The following is a 22,172-nucleotide window of genomic DNA, read 5'->3' on the forward strand; positions in this document are numbered from 1 at the left end:
TGTATGTTTGTACAGTGAATGTATATGTACAGTATGTGTATATGTGTTTGTACAGTGAATGTATATGTACAGTATGTGTATATGTATGTTTGTACAGTGAATGTATATGTACAGTATGTGTATATGTATGTTTGTACAGTGAATGTATATGTACAGTATGTGTATATGTATGTTTGTACAGTGAATGTATATGTACAGTATGTGTATATGTGTTTGTACAGTGAATGTATATGTACAGTATGTGTATATGTATGTTTGTACAGTGAATGTATATGTACAGTATGTGTATATGTATGTTTGTACAGTGAATGTATATGTACAGTATGTGTATATGTGTTTGTACAGTGAATGTATATGTACAGTATGTGTATATGTGTTTGTACAGTGAGTGTATATGTACAGTATGTGTATATGTATGTTTGTACAGTGAATGTATATGTACAGTATGTGTATATGTGTTTGTACAGTGAATGTATATGTACAGTATGTGTATATGTATGTTTGTACAGTGAATGTATATGTACAGTATGTGTATATGTATGTTTGTACAGTGAATGTATATGTACAGTATGTGTATATGTATGTTTGTACAGTGAATGTATATGTACAGTATGTGTATATGTGTTTGTACAGTGAATGTATATGTACAGTATGTGTATATGTATGTTTGTACAGTGAATGTATATGTACAGTATGTGTATATGTATGTTTGTACAGTGAATGTATATGTACAGTATGTGTATATGTGTTTGTACAGTGAATGTATATGTACAGTATGTGTATATGTATGTTTGTACAGTGAATGTATATGTACAGTATGTGTATATGTATGTTTGTACAGTGGATGTGCATGTGGATTGAATGGAATTGCATGGAATTATAAAGCATTTAATCATGGATATAGTGATATATCCAATCCAATCCAATCCACTTTATTTATAAAGCACATTTAAACAACAAGAATGTTTCCAAAGTGCTGCACAGCCATTTTAAATGATGTGGGCTTTGTACCGAGGATGTGGTTGTGGCTTGTGCAGCCCTTTGAGACACTTGTGATTTAGGGCTATATAAATAAACATTGATTGATTGATTGGTTAAAAACAATATTATGCTCCACCAATGACTGAATAAAAACAAAAAATAAATAAATATAAAACTAATATAAAAATAAATATGATTAAAAACTATTTTAAAGGGTAAAACCAATTAAAACAGTAAATAGAAATCAAAATTTTTATTTTTTTTAAAAACAGAGGACAACAGAGGACCACACAACTCACGTAGTGTTAAAAGCCAAAGAATAAAAGTGGGTCTTAAGACAAGACTTAAAACACTCCACTGTGGGAGCAGTTTGAACATGGAGGGGCAGAATGTTCCAGAGCTTAGGGCCGACCACAGAGAAGGCCCTGTCTCCCCTGGTTTTAAGTCTGGTCTTGGGCACCACGAGCAGGAGCATTGTCCACACCTTTAAGTCAGGACTTTGGGAAGGCCATTCTAAAACCTTCATTCTAGCCTGATTTAGCCATTCCTTTACCACTTTTGAGGTGTGTTTGGGGTCATTGTCCTGTTGGAACACCCAACTGTGCCCAAGACCCAACCTCCAGGCTGATGATTTTAGCTTGTCCTGAACAATTTGGAGGTAACCCATCATAAATTCATCAAAGAAGCAAACTTCATGAATGTTTTTTGTGAGCAACAAGTATGTGCTCCAATCACTACATCACAAAAAAAAAAAAGAGTTGTAGAAAAGATTGTATAGTCAAGACAGCCATGACATGATGTTCTTTACCTAAAACCTAAGTGTTTATTGTTTATTGTGAGCGAACTGTTGTGCTGAATTTCCCTCAGGGATCAATAAAGTACTTTCTACTCTATTTACAAGTGTATGTAAACTTTTGACCACGACTGTATGTGTATATACACACATATAATATATATGTGTGTATATACACACATTATATATATGTATGTGTGTATATACAGTATAGGCCAAAAGTTTGGACACACCTTCTCATGCAATGTCTTTTCTTTGCCCATCCATCCATTTTCTACCGTTTTTCCCTTTTGGGGTGCGTTTTCTTTATTCCCATGAATATTTACATTGTAGATTGTCACATCAAAACTATGAATGAACACATGTGGAGTTATGTACAAAAAAAGGTGAAATAAGTGAAAACATGTTTTATAGTCTAGTTTCTTCAAAATAGCCACCCTTTGCTCTGATTACTGCTTTGCACACTCTTGGCATTCTCTCCATGAGCTTCAAGAGGTAGTCACCTGAAATGGTTTTCACTTCACTGGTGCGCTTGAAGCTCATGGAGAGAATGCCAAGAGTGTGCAAAGTAGTAATCAGAGCAAAGGGTGGCTATTTTGAAGAAACTAAACTATAAAACATGTTTTCACTTATTTCACCTTTTTTTCCCCACATCCTTTGAAAGCACGTACCTGATTTCAAAATCTATGTTGGCCTCAAAGGATTGGTAACTCTGGAGGGGAAAGGGTCCGCACTTCAAGCCTTGCTCCAGCAGCCGCTTGGCGGGGGCAACTAATCGCGGCATGGCCATGGTGATCCGTAAGAAGTCCAAAACCTTCTTCCCGTGGTATCCGTACATGTCTGGGGGGGGGAGAATGACATTTGCTTCATAATGTCGCTTGTCCCACGGTCACATGTACTCACTCTCTTTGCGAGTGATGTCCACGGCCAGCACCGTGATGGAGATGTTGTCTTTGTTGGAGCGCATGTCCCTCAACACCGCACAGTTCAGCTCGCGCTTAAACTCGCCCAAGTGATCAGGCATGAACCCTGGAACCAGAGAGAAAGAAATGTGCTAACCACTTCTGTTTACCAACTCCTTGTTCACTTTGTGTCCCGCCTGCACACAAAAAGCAGGGCACAGCATTTTTGGGGAGGCAGAGTTTTTTTGATTGATTGAAACTTTTATTAGTAGATTGCACAGTTCAGTACATATTCTGTACAATTGACCACTAAATGGTAACACCCCAATAAGTTTACACTTGTTTAAGTCCACGTTAATCAATTCATGGTACAAATATATACTATCATCATAATACAGTCATCACACAAGTTCATCATCAGAGTATATACATTGAATTATTGACATTATTTACAATCCGGGGGGTGGGATGAGGACAGTTTGGTTGATAACATACTTCAGTCATCAACAATTGAATCATCAGAGAAATGGACATTGAAACAGTGTAGGTGTGACTTGGTAGGATATGTACAGCGAGCAGAGAACATAGTGAGTTCACATAGCATAAGAACAAGTATATACATTAGAAATACATTTGATTATTTACATTTGGTTATTTACAATCCGGGGAGGTGGGATGTGGAAGGGAGGGTGTTAGTTTAGGGTTGAAGTTGCCTGGAGGTGTTCTTTTAGTGTGCTTTTGAAGGAGGATAGAGATGCCCTTTCTTTTACACCTGTTGGGAGTGCATTCCATATTGATGTGGCATAGAAGGAGAATGAGTTAAGACCTTTGTTAGATGGGAATCTGGGTTTAACGTGGTTAGTGGAGCTCCCCCTGGTGTTGTGGTTATGGCGGTCATCTACGTTAAGGAAGTAGTTTGACATGTACTTTGGTATCAGGGAGGTGTAGCGGATTTTATAGACCAGGCTCAGTGCAAGTTGTTTTACTCTGTCCTCCACCCTCAGCCAGCCCACTTTGGAGAAGTGGGTAGGAGTGAGGTGTGATCTGGGGTGGAGGTCTAGAAGTCATCTGACTAGCTTGTTCTGGGATGTTTGGAGTTTAGATTTTAGGGTTTTGGAGGTTCTAGGGTACCAGGAGGTGCATGCGTAATGGAAAAAGGGTTGAATGGGAGTTCCCGCTAGAATCTTCATGGTGCTTTTGTTGACCAGAGAGGAGATTCTGTAGAGAAATCTCGTTCGTTCGTTGGTTGACCTTTTTGATGACCTTGGTTGCCATTTGATCACAGGAAAGATTAGCCTCTAGAATGGAACCTAGGTAGGTGACCTCATCTTTCCTGGTGATAACAATGTCACCCACTTTTATAGTGAAGTCATTGACTTTCTTAAGGTTGATGTGGGACCCAAACAGGATGGATTCAGTTTTACCCAAGTGTATGGATAGCTTGTTGTCAGCGAGCCAGGTGCAAGTTCTACTGAGGATTTTCTCCACCTGTGACTTGTCCTTGTCTGATACCAGCAGGGCCGAGTCATCCACAAACAAGAACAATTCACAGTCGCATGCTGATGACAAGTCCTTTATGTATATTAGGAACAGTAAAGGCCCCAATACACTGCCTTGGGGGACTCCACAGCTCACTGAGAGGGGGGGGACACGGTGCCGTTCACCTCTACCACATGTTCCCTCCCCTCCAAGTAAGATTGCATCCAGCTCCATGAGGTTTTATCAAATCCGATTGCTCTGAGCTTGTCCAACAGTATAGCGTGGTTAACGCTGTCAAAGTACAAAGGTACTTGGCCTTGTTTAATTGAGAGGTTTATTATGTGCGTGATGATTGAGGCAATGGTGGAGGCAGAGTCCCTAAGGAATCTGGAGGGAATATTGTCAAGGCCGGTGGTCTTGTTTAGGTGGAGCGCGCTCAATTTATTAAAGGGGAACATTATCAGCAGACCTATGTAAGTGTCAATATATACCTTCATGTTGCAGAAAAAAGACCATATATTTTTTTAACCGATTTCCGAACTCTAAATGGGTGAATTTTGGCGAATTAAACGCCTTTCTAATATTCGCTCTCGGAGCGATGACGTCACAACGTGGCGTCACATCGGGAAGCAATCCGCCATTTTCTCAAACACCGAGTCAAATCAGCTCTGTTATTTTCCGTTTTTTTCGAGTGTTTTCCGTACCTTGGAGACATCATGCCTCGTCGGTGTGTTGTCGGAGGGTGTAACAACACCAACAGGGACGGATTCAAGTTGCACCAGTGGCCCAAAGATGCCAAAGTGGCAAGAAATTGGACGTTTGTTCCGCACACTTTACCCACGAAAGCTATGCTACGACAGAGATGGCAAGAATGTGTGGATATCCTGCGACACTCAAAGCAGATGCATTTACAACCATAAAGTCAAAGAAATCTGCCGCCAGACCTCCATTGAATCTGCCGGACTGTGTGAGCAATTCAGGGACAAAGGACCTCGCTAGCACGGCAAGCAATGGCGGCAGTTTGTTCCCGCAGACGAGCGAGCTAAACCCCCCGGATGTCTTGGCTCACACCGTCCCTTATGCCACCGAAGATGATCAAGAGAAGAATATCGACCCTAGCTTCCCTGGCCTGCTGACATGAGGGTATGTCTACAGAATATATTAATTGATGCACTCTCAAAGTGCATGTTGTTGCTAAATGTATTTCATATGCTGTAAACCTAGTTCATAGTTGTTAGTTTCCTTTAATGCCAAACAAACACATACCAATCGTTGGTTAGAAGGCGATCGCCGAATTCGTCCTCGCTTTCTCCCGTGTCGCTGGCTGTCGTGTCGTTTTCGTGGGTTTCGCTTGCATACGGTTCAAAGCGATATGGCTCAATAGCTTCAGTTTCTTCTTCAATTTGGTTTTGGCTACCTGCCTCCACACTACAACCATCCGTTTCAATACATGCGTAATCTGTTGAATCGCTTAAGCCGCTGAAATCCGAGTCTGAATCCGAGCTAATGTCGCTATAGCTTGCTGTTCTTTCCGCCATGTTTGTTTGTGTTGGCTTCACTATGTGACGTCACAGGAAAATGGACGGGTGTATATAACGATGGTTAAAATCAGGCACTTTGAAGGTTTTTTTTAGGGATATTGCATGATGGGTAAAATTTTGAAAAAAACTTTGAAAAATATAATTAGCCACTGGGAACTGATTTTTAATGGTTTTAACCATTCTGAAATTGTGATAATGTTCCCCTTTAAGAAAATCAGCGGATTAGGCAAATGATTTAATGACCTCATGGTGACCACGCCCATAACCACACCCCCACAGATGGAAACCCTGCAATGGTAGTTTTTGCCTTTGTGGAGTTACTTGATTCTACATTTTGTGTGTAATAAAAATGTAAAAAGGAAATGATTCAAACAGTAATTGATGTTGCCATCCTGTTAGCAGTAAATGAACAATAGTTTGGAGGAAATAATGCAAAATGTTACACGGCATACGTCAGCTACACAAGGAGCCTTTGTAAGCGGTTTCATTTCCATGCCAAATAAACACTATTTGAGGCCATTTGGCCCATCTCTGCTGTATTATGACGTGTAAACTACTTATTTTTCTTTTATTCCTTTTACTGTTGATTAAAAATCTTCTTGTTTAATTTGTATTTACTCAGCATGTTAAGAAAGTTGGAACTAATACCTGGTGTCTTTGTTTTTAGTACAGATGCTTTAAAACCACATCAATCTTGTGATTTGGAGTAGGTTCTGTTCACATCTGAAAAGACAATTTTTGTTTGATAATAAAATATTTTTATTGCGACATTTAAAAATGAGCTGATTGATGATAACTTCTGTCCAGTTGTTATATCATCACATGTGTATAGTTTATGGTGTGTCTTTGTTGTGCCCCAAGAAGTGTTAATACTCCAAGTACTGTATTTATGAAGCACCAACTGTTTGATTGCAACTTAGACTTAGACAAACTTTATTAATCCACAAGACAAATTGTTCCACACAGTAGCTCAGTTGGAGGGTAACGTGCATCTTAGTCATAATTTTCATAAGAAATCGGGAGATGTTAAATAAAATCGCTAATGCTAATCAGTAGCATGTCAATAGCAAAGCTAATGTATATTAGCATCAAGCTAGCGCATTTTTGGAAAAGTGACTTTACTTACATTGGAAAGCCAATTTCTTTGTTGGCATTGAAAATGAGAACGTGGCCTAGAGGTCAGCGCAGCTGGAGTGATGGTCAAGTAAGTCAGCAACCGGACGTCACGCAACCAAACGCACCGATGGATTTGACCAAGAGAGTACCGTAACACATTCAGCACCAATCTCTAATTGTGATAATAATTGTAATCGGATGACATGAAAAAACTAAATAGGGATCCTTTTTTTTGGCTGTATCAATCAGCCCTGATCTGACTACTCAAAGTGACAAAGTTGATCCCTCCTGCTATGTCTTCTTATTCTCTGGCACACAGGAAGTGGAGTTACAATGCCACCTACTGTGTGTACATTCACACAGTCCCATTATAAAGTGTTGTTTTTTTTTATTCTATGTGTGCCAGTCCAAATGTTTTAGTAGACTTGCTGAAATGAATGAATTGTTCAAAGTATTGTATTGGACAGGCGGTACTCACCGCTCGGAGCCGGGACATAGAAGTAAGGCGCGAAACCGTGAATGTGACAACAAACGCTGTTGCCGTCGTCCGTCACCCCAAACATTCGAATGATGGGGACTTTTCCTTGTAGCTGTCCGGGCATGCCCGCCACAGCCGCTCCTACAGAACACAACACAAGATGAAAAAGGCTGCAGGAAACGCTGCAAATGCTGGATGAACTACCTAAATAATAGTCCAGGTCAATCTGCTGAAAGACTAAAGAGTCAGAGGTGGGCTGCAGCGGGGGGGCGTGAGGCCTCCGCCAGCGCGGGTTGAGATCTGCTGAAAAGAGGTCACCTGACAACACACGGTTCTCAAGGTTATTTGACAACAAGAACATTCCAGTAGATCTTCCATACCAACAGGGATGACGTCGTGTCCTGCCTGCCCCTCCGTCTCCTCAGAGTCCAGCTCTGCGTCGTCAAACATGGACAGTTCCTCCTCAAAGTGCGAGGGGCTGTCCTCCCATTCACCGGCCGCCTTGCTGCGTTTGGCCAGGGCCATGCCGGCCCCCAAAGGGCCCCCGTTGCGCCTCTTGTTCAAATTCATGACTGTGACCGGAAAAAAGAAAAAGTGAAAATGTTTATTTTTGGAGCAAGGGGGGAGGTGACCAGAGAGTGCACGGACAGAAGAGGGCTGTCAAGGGGAGGTGACCAGAGAGTGCACGGACAGAAGAGGGCTGTCAAGGGGAGGTGACCAGAGAGTGCACAGACAGAAGAGGGCTGTCAAGGGGAGGTGACCAGAGAGTGCACGGACAGAAGAGGGCTGTCAAGGGGAGGTGTGACCTTGGCCAACAAATCGGCTCTTTTGAGTAACCGGTGAGAACCGATTCCAAGTTAGGAGTCATTTTTTTTAATGCACATGCAGATATGGTGGAGGCAATTAGAAAATTAGTCATACCTAAAGGGTTCCCTTATATATATACACACACACACACACACACACACACACACACACACACACACACACACACACACACACACACACACACACACACACACACACACACACACACACACACACACACACACACACACACACACGTTTTATTACATTTTTAATTGTATTTACTTATTTTTATTTGGATTCACTTTCCTGGTGCAATGTCAAAGTCAATTTTTATATTAGTTTAATTTTTGTTCTATTTTATTTATACTTATTGAATCCATTAATACAGTTTATTGTTAATTATTTCAACGGCTCTCTTAAGTAACAATGAGAACTGATTCTAAGTTGGCAGCCTTAATGCACATGCAGATACAGCGTCGGCAATTGCCCACATATACATACATATGTATGTATATGTGTATGTATGTATGTATGTATGTATGTATGTATGTATGTATGCATATTAGGGGTGTAACGGTACGTGTATTTGTATTGAACCGGTTCGGTTGTGTACCTTCTGTCTCTGTCAGTCCTCTACACAGCAGCCAGCATTGTCCCACCCACACAACCATCTGATTGGTTACACACAGAGCAGTAACAGCCAATCAGCAGTGAGTATTCAGAGCGCATGTAGTCAGTGTTTAGCAGGTGAGCATCAGGCCGCGGACTCTCCCCAAATGATAATAAACACCTCCCAGTCAACTACTAGTAACATCACTATGAGACCGTTGACCTTCTAGAAACATAAAAGGCAGCTCAGCTAACTCACAGTCCTGGCTTGAGGTGAAGGCTAATTGAAGATTGAAGATTGTTTATTGTCATATGCACAGTTAAACAGACAGTTTGCCATACAATGAAAATCTTACTTTGCTAGTCCACCCTTCAATAAGTCACACGGTACTTAGCTCAAATACAAATGTATACAGTAAGTAACATAACATGATTGCACATTCTGATTGACAGTCAACAGTATAAATATGGAGGTGACATTTGGTCACAGCAGCAGTTAAAGTGTCCTTAGTGATCAAAGGTGAAAAGTGTCTACAGTGATGGTTCACAGTTCGGGGGTGGTCATGGTAGCTGTCTTTTGTTCAAAAAGACAAAAGTAAAACAGGGGCGGGGCTAGCATTCACCAGTTAGCATTCACAAGCCTGATGGCCTGTGGGTAGAAACTGTTTGTCAGTCTCATAGTCCTGGATTTCAGGCTCCTGTATGGTCTGCCTGATGGTAGGAGGCTGAAGAGACTGTGTACTGTCCTTTATGATGTTGTGTGCTCTCCTGGTAGAGTACATGTCCTGTAGTGAGGGGAAGGTACTGAGCACTTTTAATCACTGGCTGGAGTGCCTTCCTGTCCTTAGCAGTGCAGTTTCCATACCAGACCGTGATTGAGCTGGTAAGGACACTCTCAACCGTACTTCTATAGAAGTTGCTGAGAATGTTGGGTGGCATGCCAAATGTTCTCAGCCTTCTTAGGAAGTACAGTCGCTGCTGGGCTTTCTTTATTCTTTGTTGGGTGTTGTGATCCCAGCTGAGGTCCTCGCTGATGTGAGTCCCGAGGAATTTAAAGGTTTTCACCCTGTCCACTAATTGGCTTTTAGCGTAACATTAGCTCATTTTGCGGTGTGTGTGTGCGTGCGTGTGTGCGTGTGCGTTACGGACAGCAAAGCCCTGTCTGTCTGTTATTTCACTTGACCTTTTTCTGTGTTGAAGCAGCAAAAAAGGACATTATGTTAAATGAAGAGTTTCTGTCTCTGATAGTTGATATAATAATGTAAGTGCATCATTAAGCCTACATGAACTCAGGGATGAATAGTCTCTCCTATTGCTATTGTACTATTTGTTCAGCTATAGTTACATGAATCATTAGTAATGTAGCAGTCTAGTTTTGAATGGCAGGGTCCCTGCTATCACATGTTGATAAAAATATAACATTTACATAATAAAAACCAACTACAGGCTTCCCAAATGCTGTAATAAATTAAGCATAATGAGTTGAATTGAAACTGTTTAATGTTGCACTTTTTATATGTAGAAGAAAAGTTTTGTAATTTTATTTAATCTGAGCAACAACTTGAGGCAGTTTAATGTTGATTAATGTGGGCAGAATTATTATAGTGTTCCAAATGTTAAAAGGATAAAGCCATTGTTTACACATTTGGTAAATAAATAACCAAAAAATTTATATTTTTTTGTTTTCTTACTGTACCGAACCGTGACCTCTAAACCGAGGTAGGTACCAAACCAAAATGTTTGTGTACTGTTGCACCCCTAATACACACACACACACACACACACACACACACACACACACACACACACACACACACACACACACACACACACACACACACACACACACACACACACACACACACACACACACACACACACACACACACACACACACACACACACACGAGGATAAAATAAATCATATTTGGTGTGCAAGCTGTCACATCACAGCTCAGTGGCCTAGTGGTTAGAGTGTCCGCCCTGAGATGGGTAGGTTGTGAGTTCAAACCCCGGCCGAGTCATACCAAAGACTATAAAAATGGGAGCCATTACCTCCCTGCTTGGCACTCAGCATCAAGAGTTGGAAATAGGGATTAAGTCACCAAATTATTCCCGAGCGTGGCGCACACTGCTGCTCACTGCTCCCCTCACCTCCCAGGGGGTAAACATGGGGATGGGTCAAATGCAGAGAATAATTTCACCACACCTAGTGTGTGTGTGACTATCATTGCTACTTTAACTCTTTAAAAATGTTAACTTTTTAACGATCACATGGGAATATGTCAGCACTTTAGGGAATGTTTGTAATGAAAACAACAAAAATGTAATTATAGCCAATATTTCAGGATGACTCCCACCAGGACAGTATTATACTTGTAAATTGTAATCCAGATTCACATTTTACCTTAAAACTGATAGCAGTGATAAAAAAATAGTTTAAATAAACCATCTATGAAAGCGAGACAGTCTTCAGAACGGACCTTCCAAAAACCATCAATCCCATCTTCACTGGTCATGGCCTTCCAATGCCTAACTTTGATCATGTTGGTGAAAGAACACTTTTTTTTAAGTAGAAGTTGTAATGTTGTGATGATTTCAAAAGATGCACTGAAAATATTAACAGTAAAAATCCCTGTATTGTTTTGCCACAATTAATAGATAACAAATAGGAAAAGTACTATGTGCTCAATGTAAGAACACTCAATGACATGTTTTTAGGCAGATTATAACACTGAGTGGTGTCACCTGTTGTAGATATACTACTTTAATGTATTTTTATGCAGATTATAACACTGAGTGGTGTCACCTGCTGTAGATATACTACTTTAATGTGTTTTATGCAGATTATATCACTGAGTGGTGTCACCTGTTGTAGATATACTACTTTAATGTGTTTTATGCAGATTATAACACCGAGTGGTGTCACCTGCTGTAGATATACTACTTTAATGTATTTTTATGCAGATTATAACACTGAGTGGTGTCACCTGCTGTAGATATACTACTTTAATGTATTTGTATGCAGATTATAACATTGAGTGGTGTCACCTGCTGTAGATATACTACTTTAATGTATTTTTATGCAGATTATAACACTGAGTGGTGTCACCTGCTGTAGATATACTACTTTAATGTGTTTTATGCAGATTATAACACTGAGTGGTGTCACCTGCTGTAGATATACTACTTTAATGTGTTTTTATGCAGATTATAACACTGAGTGGTGTCACCTGCTGTAGATATACTACTTTAATGTATTTGTATGCAGATTATAACACTGAATGGTGTCACCTGCTGTAGATATACTACTTTAATGTGTTTTATGCAGATTATAACACTGAGTGGTGTCACCTGCTGTAGATATACTACTTTAATGTGTTTTTATGCAGATTATAACACTGAGTGGTGTCACCTGCTGTAGATATACTACTTTAATGTATTTGTATGCAGATTATAACACTGAATGGTGTCACCTGCTGTAGATATACTACTTTAATGTGTTTTTATGCAGATTATAACACTGAGTGGTGTCACCTGCTGTAGATATACTACTTTAATGTGTTTTATGCAGATTATACCACTGAGTGGTGTCACCTGCTGTAGATATACTACTTTAATGTATTTGTATGCAGATTATAACACTGAGTGGTGTCACCTGCTGTAGATATACTACTTTAATGTATTTGTATGCAGATTATAACACTGAATGGTGTCACCTGCTGTAGATATACTACTTTAATGTGTTTTATGCAGATTATATCACTGAGTGGTGTCACCTGTTGTAGATATACTACTTTAATGTGTTTTTATGCAGATTATAACACTGAGTGGTGTCACCTGCTGTAGATATACTACTTTAATGTATTTGTATGCAGATTATAACACTGAATGGTGTCACCTGCTGTAGATATACTACTTTAATGTGTTTTATGCAGATTATATCACTGAGTGGTGTCACCTGTTGTAGATATACTACTTTAATGTGTTTTTATGCAGATTATAACACTGAGTGGTGTCACCTGCTGTAGATATACTACTTTAATGTATTTGTATGCAGATTATAACACTGAGTGGTGTCACCTGTTGTAGATATACTACTTTAATGTATTTTTATGCAGATTATAACACTGAGTGGTGTCACCTGTTGTAGATATACTACTTTAGTTAGCTGCTAAATGAGCTACATGGTGTTTAATCAGTAGTGTCGCACCTGGATCACTTTAGTGCATCCTTATTTCCCTTGACGTCAGCATGTATAAATGGTTCCAAGTCTTCCAGGTATAAATGGTTCCAAGTATAAATGGTTCCAGGTATAAATGGTTCCAAGTATAAATGGTTCCAAGTCTTCCATGTTGTGCGAAAGAAGGACAAAGCAGCTGCTACATCGACAAGCTAGCAAGTAAGCAACGACGACAAGAAGGAAAAGGCCGCCAATGTGACTCGATGGTCCATCTTACCAAGTGTGGCGGACCGCTGCGTGGAATATTGATGTCCGCTGACTTTGTGACAAAGTTCGCTGAGAGTTAGCTGGTTCTTTCCAACGGTAACACGCTGACAAACTCTCCCGCCACTCTTCTTCAAGTCTGACCCGAGCGCGCGGAAAATGACTTCCGGTTAGCAGCTCCGCCCATTCTGCGAGGAAGTATACAGTGACGTCACGGACAAGGCGGAGTCTCGCCTAAAAGCCGGAAGTGTCATCGGTAAAGACCATTCCAAATAACACGTTGGATTGTTATTAATATGCTCTATATATATATATATATATATATATATATTTATGGTGGCCTACAACTCTATCATCTTTGTTTTACATGAATCATCAAACCTCTACTTGCATGTCATCATAGCCACGAGATGTACTTTTCCTGTTTATTTTTATTGACTTGGTTGATATAAAGGTACTAGGATGACAGGGGATGCAAAACAATAACAGTGCAATCATTTTTCATAACATGGTCACTACTGCCTAGTTTCTCTTGTTGTATTCTTATTTTACTGTTATATTTTTATTCTCATTGTTGCCTTTTATTTTTATTCTATTGTAATATTTTTACATTTTGTTTCGATTTATACCACCATTATTTACTTTTTACTTTTTAAATTCGATCTCAATTCTGTACACTGCTGCTGGAATTGTAATTTTCCTGAGGGAACTCTCCTGAAGGAATCAATAAAGTACTATCTATCTATCTATACATCTATCTATCTATCTATCTATCTATATGTTACACCATCGGGTCTCCATTTAGCGAGGTGACCCATAAGATGGGCTGGGACCGATGCTGCGCTGCCGCCACTTTGTGCTTCGCTGAGCGTTCATGAGTGAGAATATCCGTTGATCCACCGTGTTCAATGGAGAAGTCTGTTCTACAAAATGTACAGGCAGTATACCCTTCCCCTTTGAACTGTCCTGGATAAACTGAAATTCTGAAATTCTTGTTTCCATTCGTTTTGGAACTTACAAGCATATTTCTTCATCTTCCTCGTCAGCATGGAGCTGGAGGGGGCGTGGCCTCCAGCTCCGGCTGCAAATCGGGAGAGAATTTGTCCCGGGAGGTTTTCGGGAGAGGCATTGAAATTTGGGAGTCTCCCGGGGAAGTCGGGAGGGTTGGCAAGTATGATTATATGTCATGTCACTACGTACAGCACACATACTGCTATACACACGCCTAACCAGGCCTTTTTCTCTCTCAAGGAATTGTGAAATAAAATCATGTCTTCATGAGATCAACACTGTACTGAAGCCCAGAACATTCTACGCATTTCCCCAGTTTTAGTTTAGAGAAAAGGAAAGTTTGGCCTGGCCCACTAGATCCCTCTTTATGTTTGTGAACTTTATAGTCTATACAGTTAGAGTGATGTGATAATCAAACACTGTAGAAGTCTAGAATGAAAGAATATATAAGAGAATTGACAGAGTGTGTGTGTACCTTCAGTGATGAATGATGAGCAGAGGCAAAGTTTGGAGTGTTTTCTTTAACTTGCTTTCCATGTTTATGTACTCACTGTCCAGGAACTTGGAAAATGTTTTCGTGATATTTGCTGTTTGACGCCAGCATCATGCTAATTAGCTGCCTGAAAGCGGGTGACTCCACTGTATAAATAGCCTGCATGTCTGCTAGCACATACGCTGCGATGGCTCTATCAATGTTGTCCTGGGTAGCAGTCCCTCCGTTAAAATCCAGCCACTGTTGCTTAGGTGGAGGTGAAGTGTGTCTCTCTTTACTAGCTTCGTCAAAGCATGTTGCTTTTGTAGCTGTTTCAGCAGATTTGAATTGCTGTTTTGGGCAGTAGATAGGATCTTTGATCCAAGACACAACTTACATTTAACTAAAATGTTCTTTTCTTTGTGCTCGACAAAAGAAAAGTAGTGAGAATATCTCCATGTTAAGAAACTCGACTTCAGTCATGATATCTTGTTAGTAAACACAGTGAGCACAATAGAACTAATTAACTGGTCTCTCAACCAAATTGACAAGATCTTGGGTTTGGGGGAACTTGCCTGTCTTGACGCAGCGGTTGTTGCTGGACACACCACGGACTCTTGGGGTAAGAAGGAGTGCCTGGCGACCCTTTCAGTGGAGGATGTGAAGATATCACCTATTGGGAATTATGACAACAGGACATCTGCTGATCGGAGTAAGCGTTACTCTGGTTTGTCCACAAATTAGAAGTTGTTGGGAGTCTTCAAAGTAGCCCAAAGCTGCCACAAATGATTGGAGGATGCGGGCGGAACTGTGGACACTTTGTGATTTGGATAACATCGGACTGTCTGCCCTGCAGGATGAATCTTGAATGGGTTTGTGCTGAAAACAAATGTTTGTTGTACTTATGCAATGACAATAAAGAAGCATCCATATAAACCCTAACCCTCAAAGTGAGCTGGACGAAAACCAAGTTCATGTATGTTGGTGATGGACCGGATCCACCTCCGCTATTGTAACAACATTGTAAAGCCTGTCAAGACCATTGTGTATCTGGGGTCCAAATAGGACCTAAACCGGAGTTCATCTGCAGAAACGACTCTGGCGGCACCAGGCCATTTCACGCAAGACGAAGCTCCGAATTTAGTGAAGTGAAGTGAATTATATTTATATAGCGCTTTTTCTTTAATGACTCAAAGCGCTTTACATACTGAAAGCCAATATCTAAGTTACATTTAAAGCAGTGTGGGTGGCACTGGGAGCAGGTGGGTCAAGTGTCTTGCCCAAGGACACAACGGCAGTGACTAGGATGGCAGAAGCGGGGATCGAACCTGGAACCCTCAAGTTGCTGGCACGGCCGCTCTACCAACCGAGCTATACCGAATTTACAACTCTGCAGTACTCTCCATTCTGCTTTATGCTTCGGAGACTTGGCCCTTGAACAGGACTCTGGCGGCAAGAATCGATGGCTTTGATAGCAGGGCTCTCGGACGTTTCCATCGAGGTGCTTAGTGCCCGCACGTGCCAGCCTCGAGCATCCTGCCTGGCATCCGCTGCTTTCAGCCATGTCCTCCGACTTCCCCCCGACCATCCGACAAAAGCCATTCTCCAGTTTGACCCGAGAAGCAAAATGATATTAAGTAACTTCAAAGACTCGGGTGTGAGTCTTTGGGCCCAGAACATTTTGTTTAGATTTATATTCCTGTGGGGGACGATTGGATTCTGGCAATGGGTGTAAGAATTAAAGGGAACTTTATCGAAACAGTTTGCATGGGTTAGGCTAAAAAACGTTCTTTTAAATATGTATTCTTGTAAAAAAAAATTAAATAAATCGATTTATGAAAATGATGAATCATTTAATTTGGGGTGAGTAAGAAGGGGGAATCCATGTTTTGGTGTAAAGACCAACACAAAGCGGTTCTCCACAAACAAGCAGCCACGTGACTATTGGTCATTTTGATTTTATTATAAAAAACAGTATTTAAGTCCACAGTTTGTGTTTCCGTTGTACAGTAAAAAATATTAAATAAACTCCCAAAGTTCTTCGCAGAAAGATAGAGACCGGACTTTGGGGGGCAGAGTCCGAGGGCAGCAGCAAAGGGAAGCGGCAGAAAGACGGAGAAGAAATCTTTCCTCCTTCCTGTGCAACTTCTTTTGGATCCAAACAGGAGAATTATGAGGAAAAAAGACAACACGCTGGTTTTCACAGCCCATGTCGTGGAAGGTTCCGAGGCACACAGGAATGCAGCCCACCTCCCCAAGCCTCCCGGGCTCCTGTCAAGGGTCTGAAGGAAGGAGTGCACACATTCCAGGGAGGGGGGTCTGCGTCTTGGCGACTTCCCAGCATGGCGGCTGTCCCTTGGGGGCGGGGCCTGATGTCACTCAAACATGTTCATCTCGCTAAAGTGAAAGCAAAACTACCCCGTCTGAACTTTTAATAACAAAAATATATTTCTATAGAAGGGTCAAGGTACAGGACCCCCCCGGCCCCAAAAACAATAAATAAAAAGGAAGATATGTTTGGGTTCACATGAATATTAATAATAATAATAATAATGACCCCCTGCTGGGACACAAAAAAAGATTTGCTTGAATCCAAAACACTTAAAAACAGTTTTAAAAAGGCAAGTTAACCCCTGGAAACCTCCAAAAATATTATAACCTTTCATATTCTGTTAGACCACGCCCCCAAAAATATATTAAACAGCAATAACTTATAATTATGTCTTCTACTTTTCGTAACGACTGCTCGATTTCCTCGTTCATCTCCCACAGGAAGTTCATCTTTATTGAAACATTTTAAATAACATTCTAAAAAAGGATAACACTGTCCTGGATGAGTGCAGTTTGTGCGAGACAGGAAGTAGAATTCCTACATGATGTCTAAAGGGTTATGGTTCATACTCTGGCCGAGGGGGTCCTGACCGCCGCCCCCCTGCCCGTGTAGACCCGCCATGCCGCTCAGCTGAGACAACATGGCGCTCTGGTCGGAGCCAAACTGCTCCATGGAGTTCTGCTGCGGAAGAGGAGGAGGCGGGACCCCCATGCCCGGGTGGTGCTGGTTCAGGTGGGCCGGGCGGGGGGAACCCGTCTGCATCTGGGGAGATATGTGATGCGGGGACGGCTGGGGCTGCATGCGCGGGGACGGGCTGGAGTGTGGCGGCTGCGACTGGGGTCTGGGCGAGGGCTGTGGGGAGCGCACCTGGTTGGCCAGGGACGTGGGGAGCGCCTGGCCCTGCAGGTGCGGGTGGGGGGACTGGGCCATCTGCGGGGGCTGCTGGGGGCTCATGGGGTTGCTGTGCTGCGCCGGCGAGCCTCCTGCTGCCAGATGTTGCTGCTGCTGTTGGAGCAGCCTCTGGTGGAGCGCCTGCTGGAGAAGGGCCTGCGAAGGTGGGGGGCCACTTTGGCCGCTCTGGGGACCCTGGGGCGACTGCTGGGGTCCCACCCCGCCACCACCGGGCCCCGAATCGCCCCCTGGCAGCCCCACCATGGCGTTCTGCTGCTGCTGCTGCATCTGGAGGTGGTGTTGATGCTGGATCCTCTGCTGCAGCGCAGCTGTGACCTGCTGCTGTGCAGAGCCTGGGTACCCTTGACCCTGCTGGCCGGGGGGACCCCCGGGCTGCTGAGAACCTCCCGGGGGCCCCTGTCCCACCGGGGGAGGTTGCATCCCAGGTTGTCCCATGTAGCCTTGGCCCTGTGGCGGCTGTGGCTGCTGAAACTGCCCGTGGTTAACTCCCATTTGCTGTTGCTGCTGCTGCTGCTGCTGCTGCTGCAGATGTCTCCTCATTAGCAGCTCTCGAAATTGGGGATTGTTAAGATTTGCCATCTGGGGTCCTTGACCCTGCGGACCTCTTCCTCCTGCTGCCTGCTGCTGCTGCTGCTGCTGCTGCAGAGCTGCAACTTGCTGCTGCTGTAAACCAAGAACTGGTCTTTGCTGCTGCTGCAGCTGCTGCTGCTGCTGCTGTTGTTGTTGCATCTGTTGTTGTTGCTGCTGCAGCTGTTGCTGCATCTGCTGCTGCTGGACTTGCTGCAGCTGAGCCATGGTGGCCATGTTGACGTTCGCACCCCCCTGGCTGCCCATGTGCATGCCTGGCTGGCCGCTCGCCTGCGGGCCACCGCCCGCCATGACGTTACCGACGGGACCCCCTGTGGGTCCAGGAGGTCCTCCTGGTACGCCGCCCGGGCCACCGGGTCCCCCCTGGCCTCCCTTGTATTTCGAGGCCCTCTGCTTGATGAAGGCGGCCATGAGTTGAGGGTTGGAGCGCAGGATGTTGAGGACCTGCTGCTGCTGGAGAGGAGAGCTGGGGGAGCGAAGAGTGCGTAGAAGATCGTGTAAGGCCGCCTGGGTGATGTTTCCAGCTGCACCTGCTCCTGGACCTGCTCCTGGACCAGTTCCACCTGGCACCCCACCAACAGCACCTTGCGGCTGCTGTGCCATGTTCATCATGGCGGTATGGCTTTGAGCTTGTTGCTGCTGCTGTTGATGTTGATGCTGTTGTTGTTGTTGTTGTTGTTGTTGTTGTTGCTGCAGTTGTTGCTGCTGCTGCTGCACCGACATCAACGCTTGATGGCCCATTTGGTTCATCATGGCCTGCCTCTGCTGGGGTGGCATACCTTGGCCTGTCCACTGTTGCTGGTTTTGAAGCGGGGCGCCCATCCTTTGCTGCTGAAGCTGCACCTGAGATGGGATCTGGTTGCCTTGTTGCGGTTGCTGCTGCTGCATGGGCCCACCAGCTGCAGCCATCATCCCAGCTGGCGCACCTTGTTGCTGATCCATGTGTGCGCGAGCCGACTGCACAGCGGCTTGTGTTTGCCCGCCTGCCGCCCCGTTCCCCGGGTGTCCCATGGCTATCTGCTGTTGGCCCTGTTGGTGGTGGGCGTGAGAAGGCATCAAAGCCGCAGCCGCTTGTCTCTGCAGAGCCATCTTTCTCTGAGCGTCAGCTACTCTCTGGATCTTCATGGCGATCTCTACTGCGGCAGGTGGGGGGCCAGAGGGCAGTGCCTGCTGTTGCTGCTGCTGTGGAAGAGCAGGCTGGCCCTGGAGCTGGGGCTGGTTGGGGGGTTGGCCCCCGACATTTCCCGCCATGACAGAGCAACCGGGTTGTTGCCGAGGAGGTGTGGCGGACCCAAGAACCGGCTTTCCTTGGGAATGGTGGATGGGGGAGGAGCCTGGGGGTCTGCTAGCATACGCAGGAACACTGTTGGGGTGCTGGTGGAGCTGCTGATGGTTGCTTCCGGCGCCACTTGGCTGCTGTTGGACCTGCGGGAGCATCTGGTGCGGATGTTGCGGGGAGCCCATCATGACCCCTGGCCCACCCCCTCCTCCACCCGGCATCGGATGAAATTGGTGGTGAAGCTGCTGCTGAGGTGGCATGCCGCCCTGCTGAGGTGGTTGTTGGGCTCCAGGTCCAGGGCCCAACCCTTGCTGAGGGACCGGGGGCATGGTCTGAGTTGGCGTCTGAGGAGTCGGAGGCTGAGTACCCACAGATGTCGGAGTACTGGGTGCAGTGATGCCATTGGTACCGGGTGATGGAAGCCCCATAACAGGTCCCCCTGGTTGGCCCCCAGCAGGCTGTCCTACCCTCTGCATGCTGGCCATCCTCCTCCTCAACATCTGGGCCTGTTGGAGTCGGTGCTGCAGCTGTTGCTGCCGCAGCTTCTGCTTTATGTTGAGGCAGAAGGGGACGGGACACTTGTTCTCCTGACAGTGCTTGGCGTGGTAGCAGCAGAGGGCGATGAGCTGCTTGCAAATGGGACAGCCGCCGTTGGTCTTGCGCTTGCAGCTCTTGGTGTGCTGGACCACGCGCTTCATCTTCTGGCAGGACGGCAGCGAGCAGTTGGCGTTGCGACACTGGCAGGCGTGGACCAGCGACTGGATGCAGCGTTGGATGCTGAGGCGGCGAGAGTCCCCCGGACTCTGGGTGGCTGCCGACGCCGCGTTGTTGCTGTCGTCGTCCAGGCCGAGACCCAGCTTGTCCATTTTGTGCTCGTGGCCTTTGGTGTTGTAGCAGGTGATGCACAAGTCGTAGTCCTGAAGAAGGAACACACATATTAAGATTAGAAGTGTCTTCCAATAAAAACATTTCAAAAAGGACATTAAAAAGAAACTTGACAAAGTTATTACAGGACAGCTGCTGGGGTTTTGTCTCTAAGTAGGTTATCAAAAAGAGCAGGAGGATGTGCTGTAATGACAACAAGCTAACATTTTCATACTGCTCAAAATACAATTTGTCACCTACAACACAAATTTGGCTCTAAGATTTGATTAATAATGTTTCACAGTTTTTTGCAATATTTAGACTTTAAATTACGTATCAAATTTTCCGGTTTTTTTCTTACATTTTTACCAACAAAAACAAAAGTCATGTCCCTCAGGATGTTGTTGGGTTAATAAATGGCACCTCATACATCACTCAACAGAATAGATGCTGGAAATGCTGTTTTGGTGTGAGAGGATTTGACTGTTTTATGTGTTTTATCCCTGACACTTATAAGAGGCTGCGGCTAATTTATGGATTTTTCTTGGCTGACGGCCATAAAGCAAATAGTTCTTGGTTAAACACATGCAAAGACTCTTAAATGGTGTGTTTGTGTTATTGCGCCATCTTTTGGACGATTCGCTCACTGCAAGTACTATGCCCTTCTGTTCAATTGGAAGTACAAGTGCTGTTAAATCTTCTAGTTTCTACTCGTATGGAGTCTTCATTCATCAGTCCAAGCAACGTTTGTAAGTTTTACAATATAACTAAAACTATTCTTACTTACTAAAGCGTCCCATGTGTGATGTCTGTAGGAGTGTTTTCATGCATATTTGTACATGTTATCCTAATGTAATGCAGCTAGCATCGTTAGCATTAGCTAATAATCTAACATGTTTACAAGTGTCTGTGTTAGTATTATCAACTTACAATGGTATTCTTTTTGTATTGTTTCACTTTCACAAATTCCTCAGTAAATTCACCAAAATGTCAGCGTGGAGTTATTGAGTCTGTTTAGCTGATTGGAGAGCTAGCTTGCGCAGCTAGTGGGTCCATGACCATGACTTCTGTTTTGTTTGATCATCCGTTTTACTACCATGTTATCAGGAAACAATTAAGGTAAGTAAATGAACATTGACAAAATAGTTCTGTGTAAATAACTCATTTCACAACACATTTATATCTGCGGCTTATATAAGGGAAAGTAGCTCTATAGCAAGTAGGAAGGATTGGGTCTTAACGAAGTAACAGGTAGAGTACTACCTTGTAGTCATGGACTATGCGCTCGGACACATTAGCTGATTGGAGAGCTAGCTTGCGCCAATAGTGGGTCCATGACCTTGACTTCTGTTTTGTTTGATCAGCCGTTTTACTGCCGTGTTACAGACACCGTTTGAAAACAATTAGGTATGTAGAAAAATATTTACAAAATATTTCTGTGTAAATAAGTCATCATATATCTGCCACTTATAGTCCGGTGCGGCTTATATATGGAAAAAGATGTTTTCTTCCAAAATGTAGTGGGTGTGGCTTATATGCCGGTGCACTTTATAGTCAG

General features: G+C 43.6%; 2 protein-coding genes across 12 annotated transcripts in view; both read right to left on the reverse strand.

Moving 5' to 3' along the window:
* pold1 (polymerase (DNA directed), delta 1, catalytic subunit) overlaps window positions 1-13,323 on the reverse strand; it is a 56,774-nt gene extending 43,451 nt beyond the window's left edge. The window contains exons 1-6 of the mRNA XM_061974508.1: window positions 13,170-13,323; window positions 7,671-7,862; window positions 7,495-7,608; window positions 7,291-7,431; window positions 2,678-2,803; window positions 2,446-2,614 (exon numbers count right to left, since the gene is read on the reverse strand). Of these exons, the coding sequence (XP_061830492.1) occupies window positions 2,446-2,614; window positions 2,678-2,803; window positions 7,291-7,431; window positions 7,495-7,608; window positions 7,671-7,860 (740 nt within the window). The 5' untranslated portion in view covers window positions 7,861-7,862; window positions 13,170-13,323. The remainder of the gene's footprint in view (window positions 1-2,445; window positions 2,615-2,677; window positions 2,804-7,290; window positions 7,432-7,494; window positions 7,609-7,670; window positions 7,863-13,169) is intronic.
* A 3,258-nt stretch (window positions 13,324-16,581) lies between these two features.
* The window catches only part of ep300b (E1A binding protein p300 b), a 71,133-nt gene continuing 65,542 nt past the window's right edge, over window positions 16,582-22,172 (reverse strand). For all 11 annotated transcript variants that reach the window (XM_061974502.1, XM_072915818.1, XM_072915816.1 and 8 more), the window contains exon 30: window positions 16,582-20,667. In XM_061974502.1, coding sequence (XP_061830486.1) covers window positions 17,509-20,667 — 3,159 coding nt within the window. In that variant the 3' untranslated portion in view covers window positions 16,582-17,508. The remainder of the gene's footprint in view (window positions 20,668-22,172) is intronic.

The sequence above is a fragment of the Nerophis lumbriciformis genome, linkage group LG22 (genome assembly GCF_033978685.3).
Source record: "Nerophis lumbriciformis linkage group LG22, RoL_Nlum_v2.1, whole genome shotgun sequence".
Classification (NCBI taxonomy): domain Eukaryota; kingdom Metazoa; phylum Chordata; class Actinopteri; order Syngnathiformes; family Syngnathidae; genus Nerophis; species Nerophis lumbriciformis.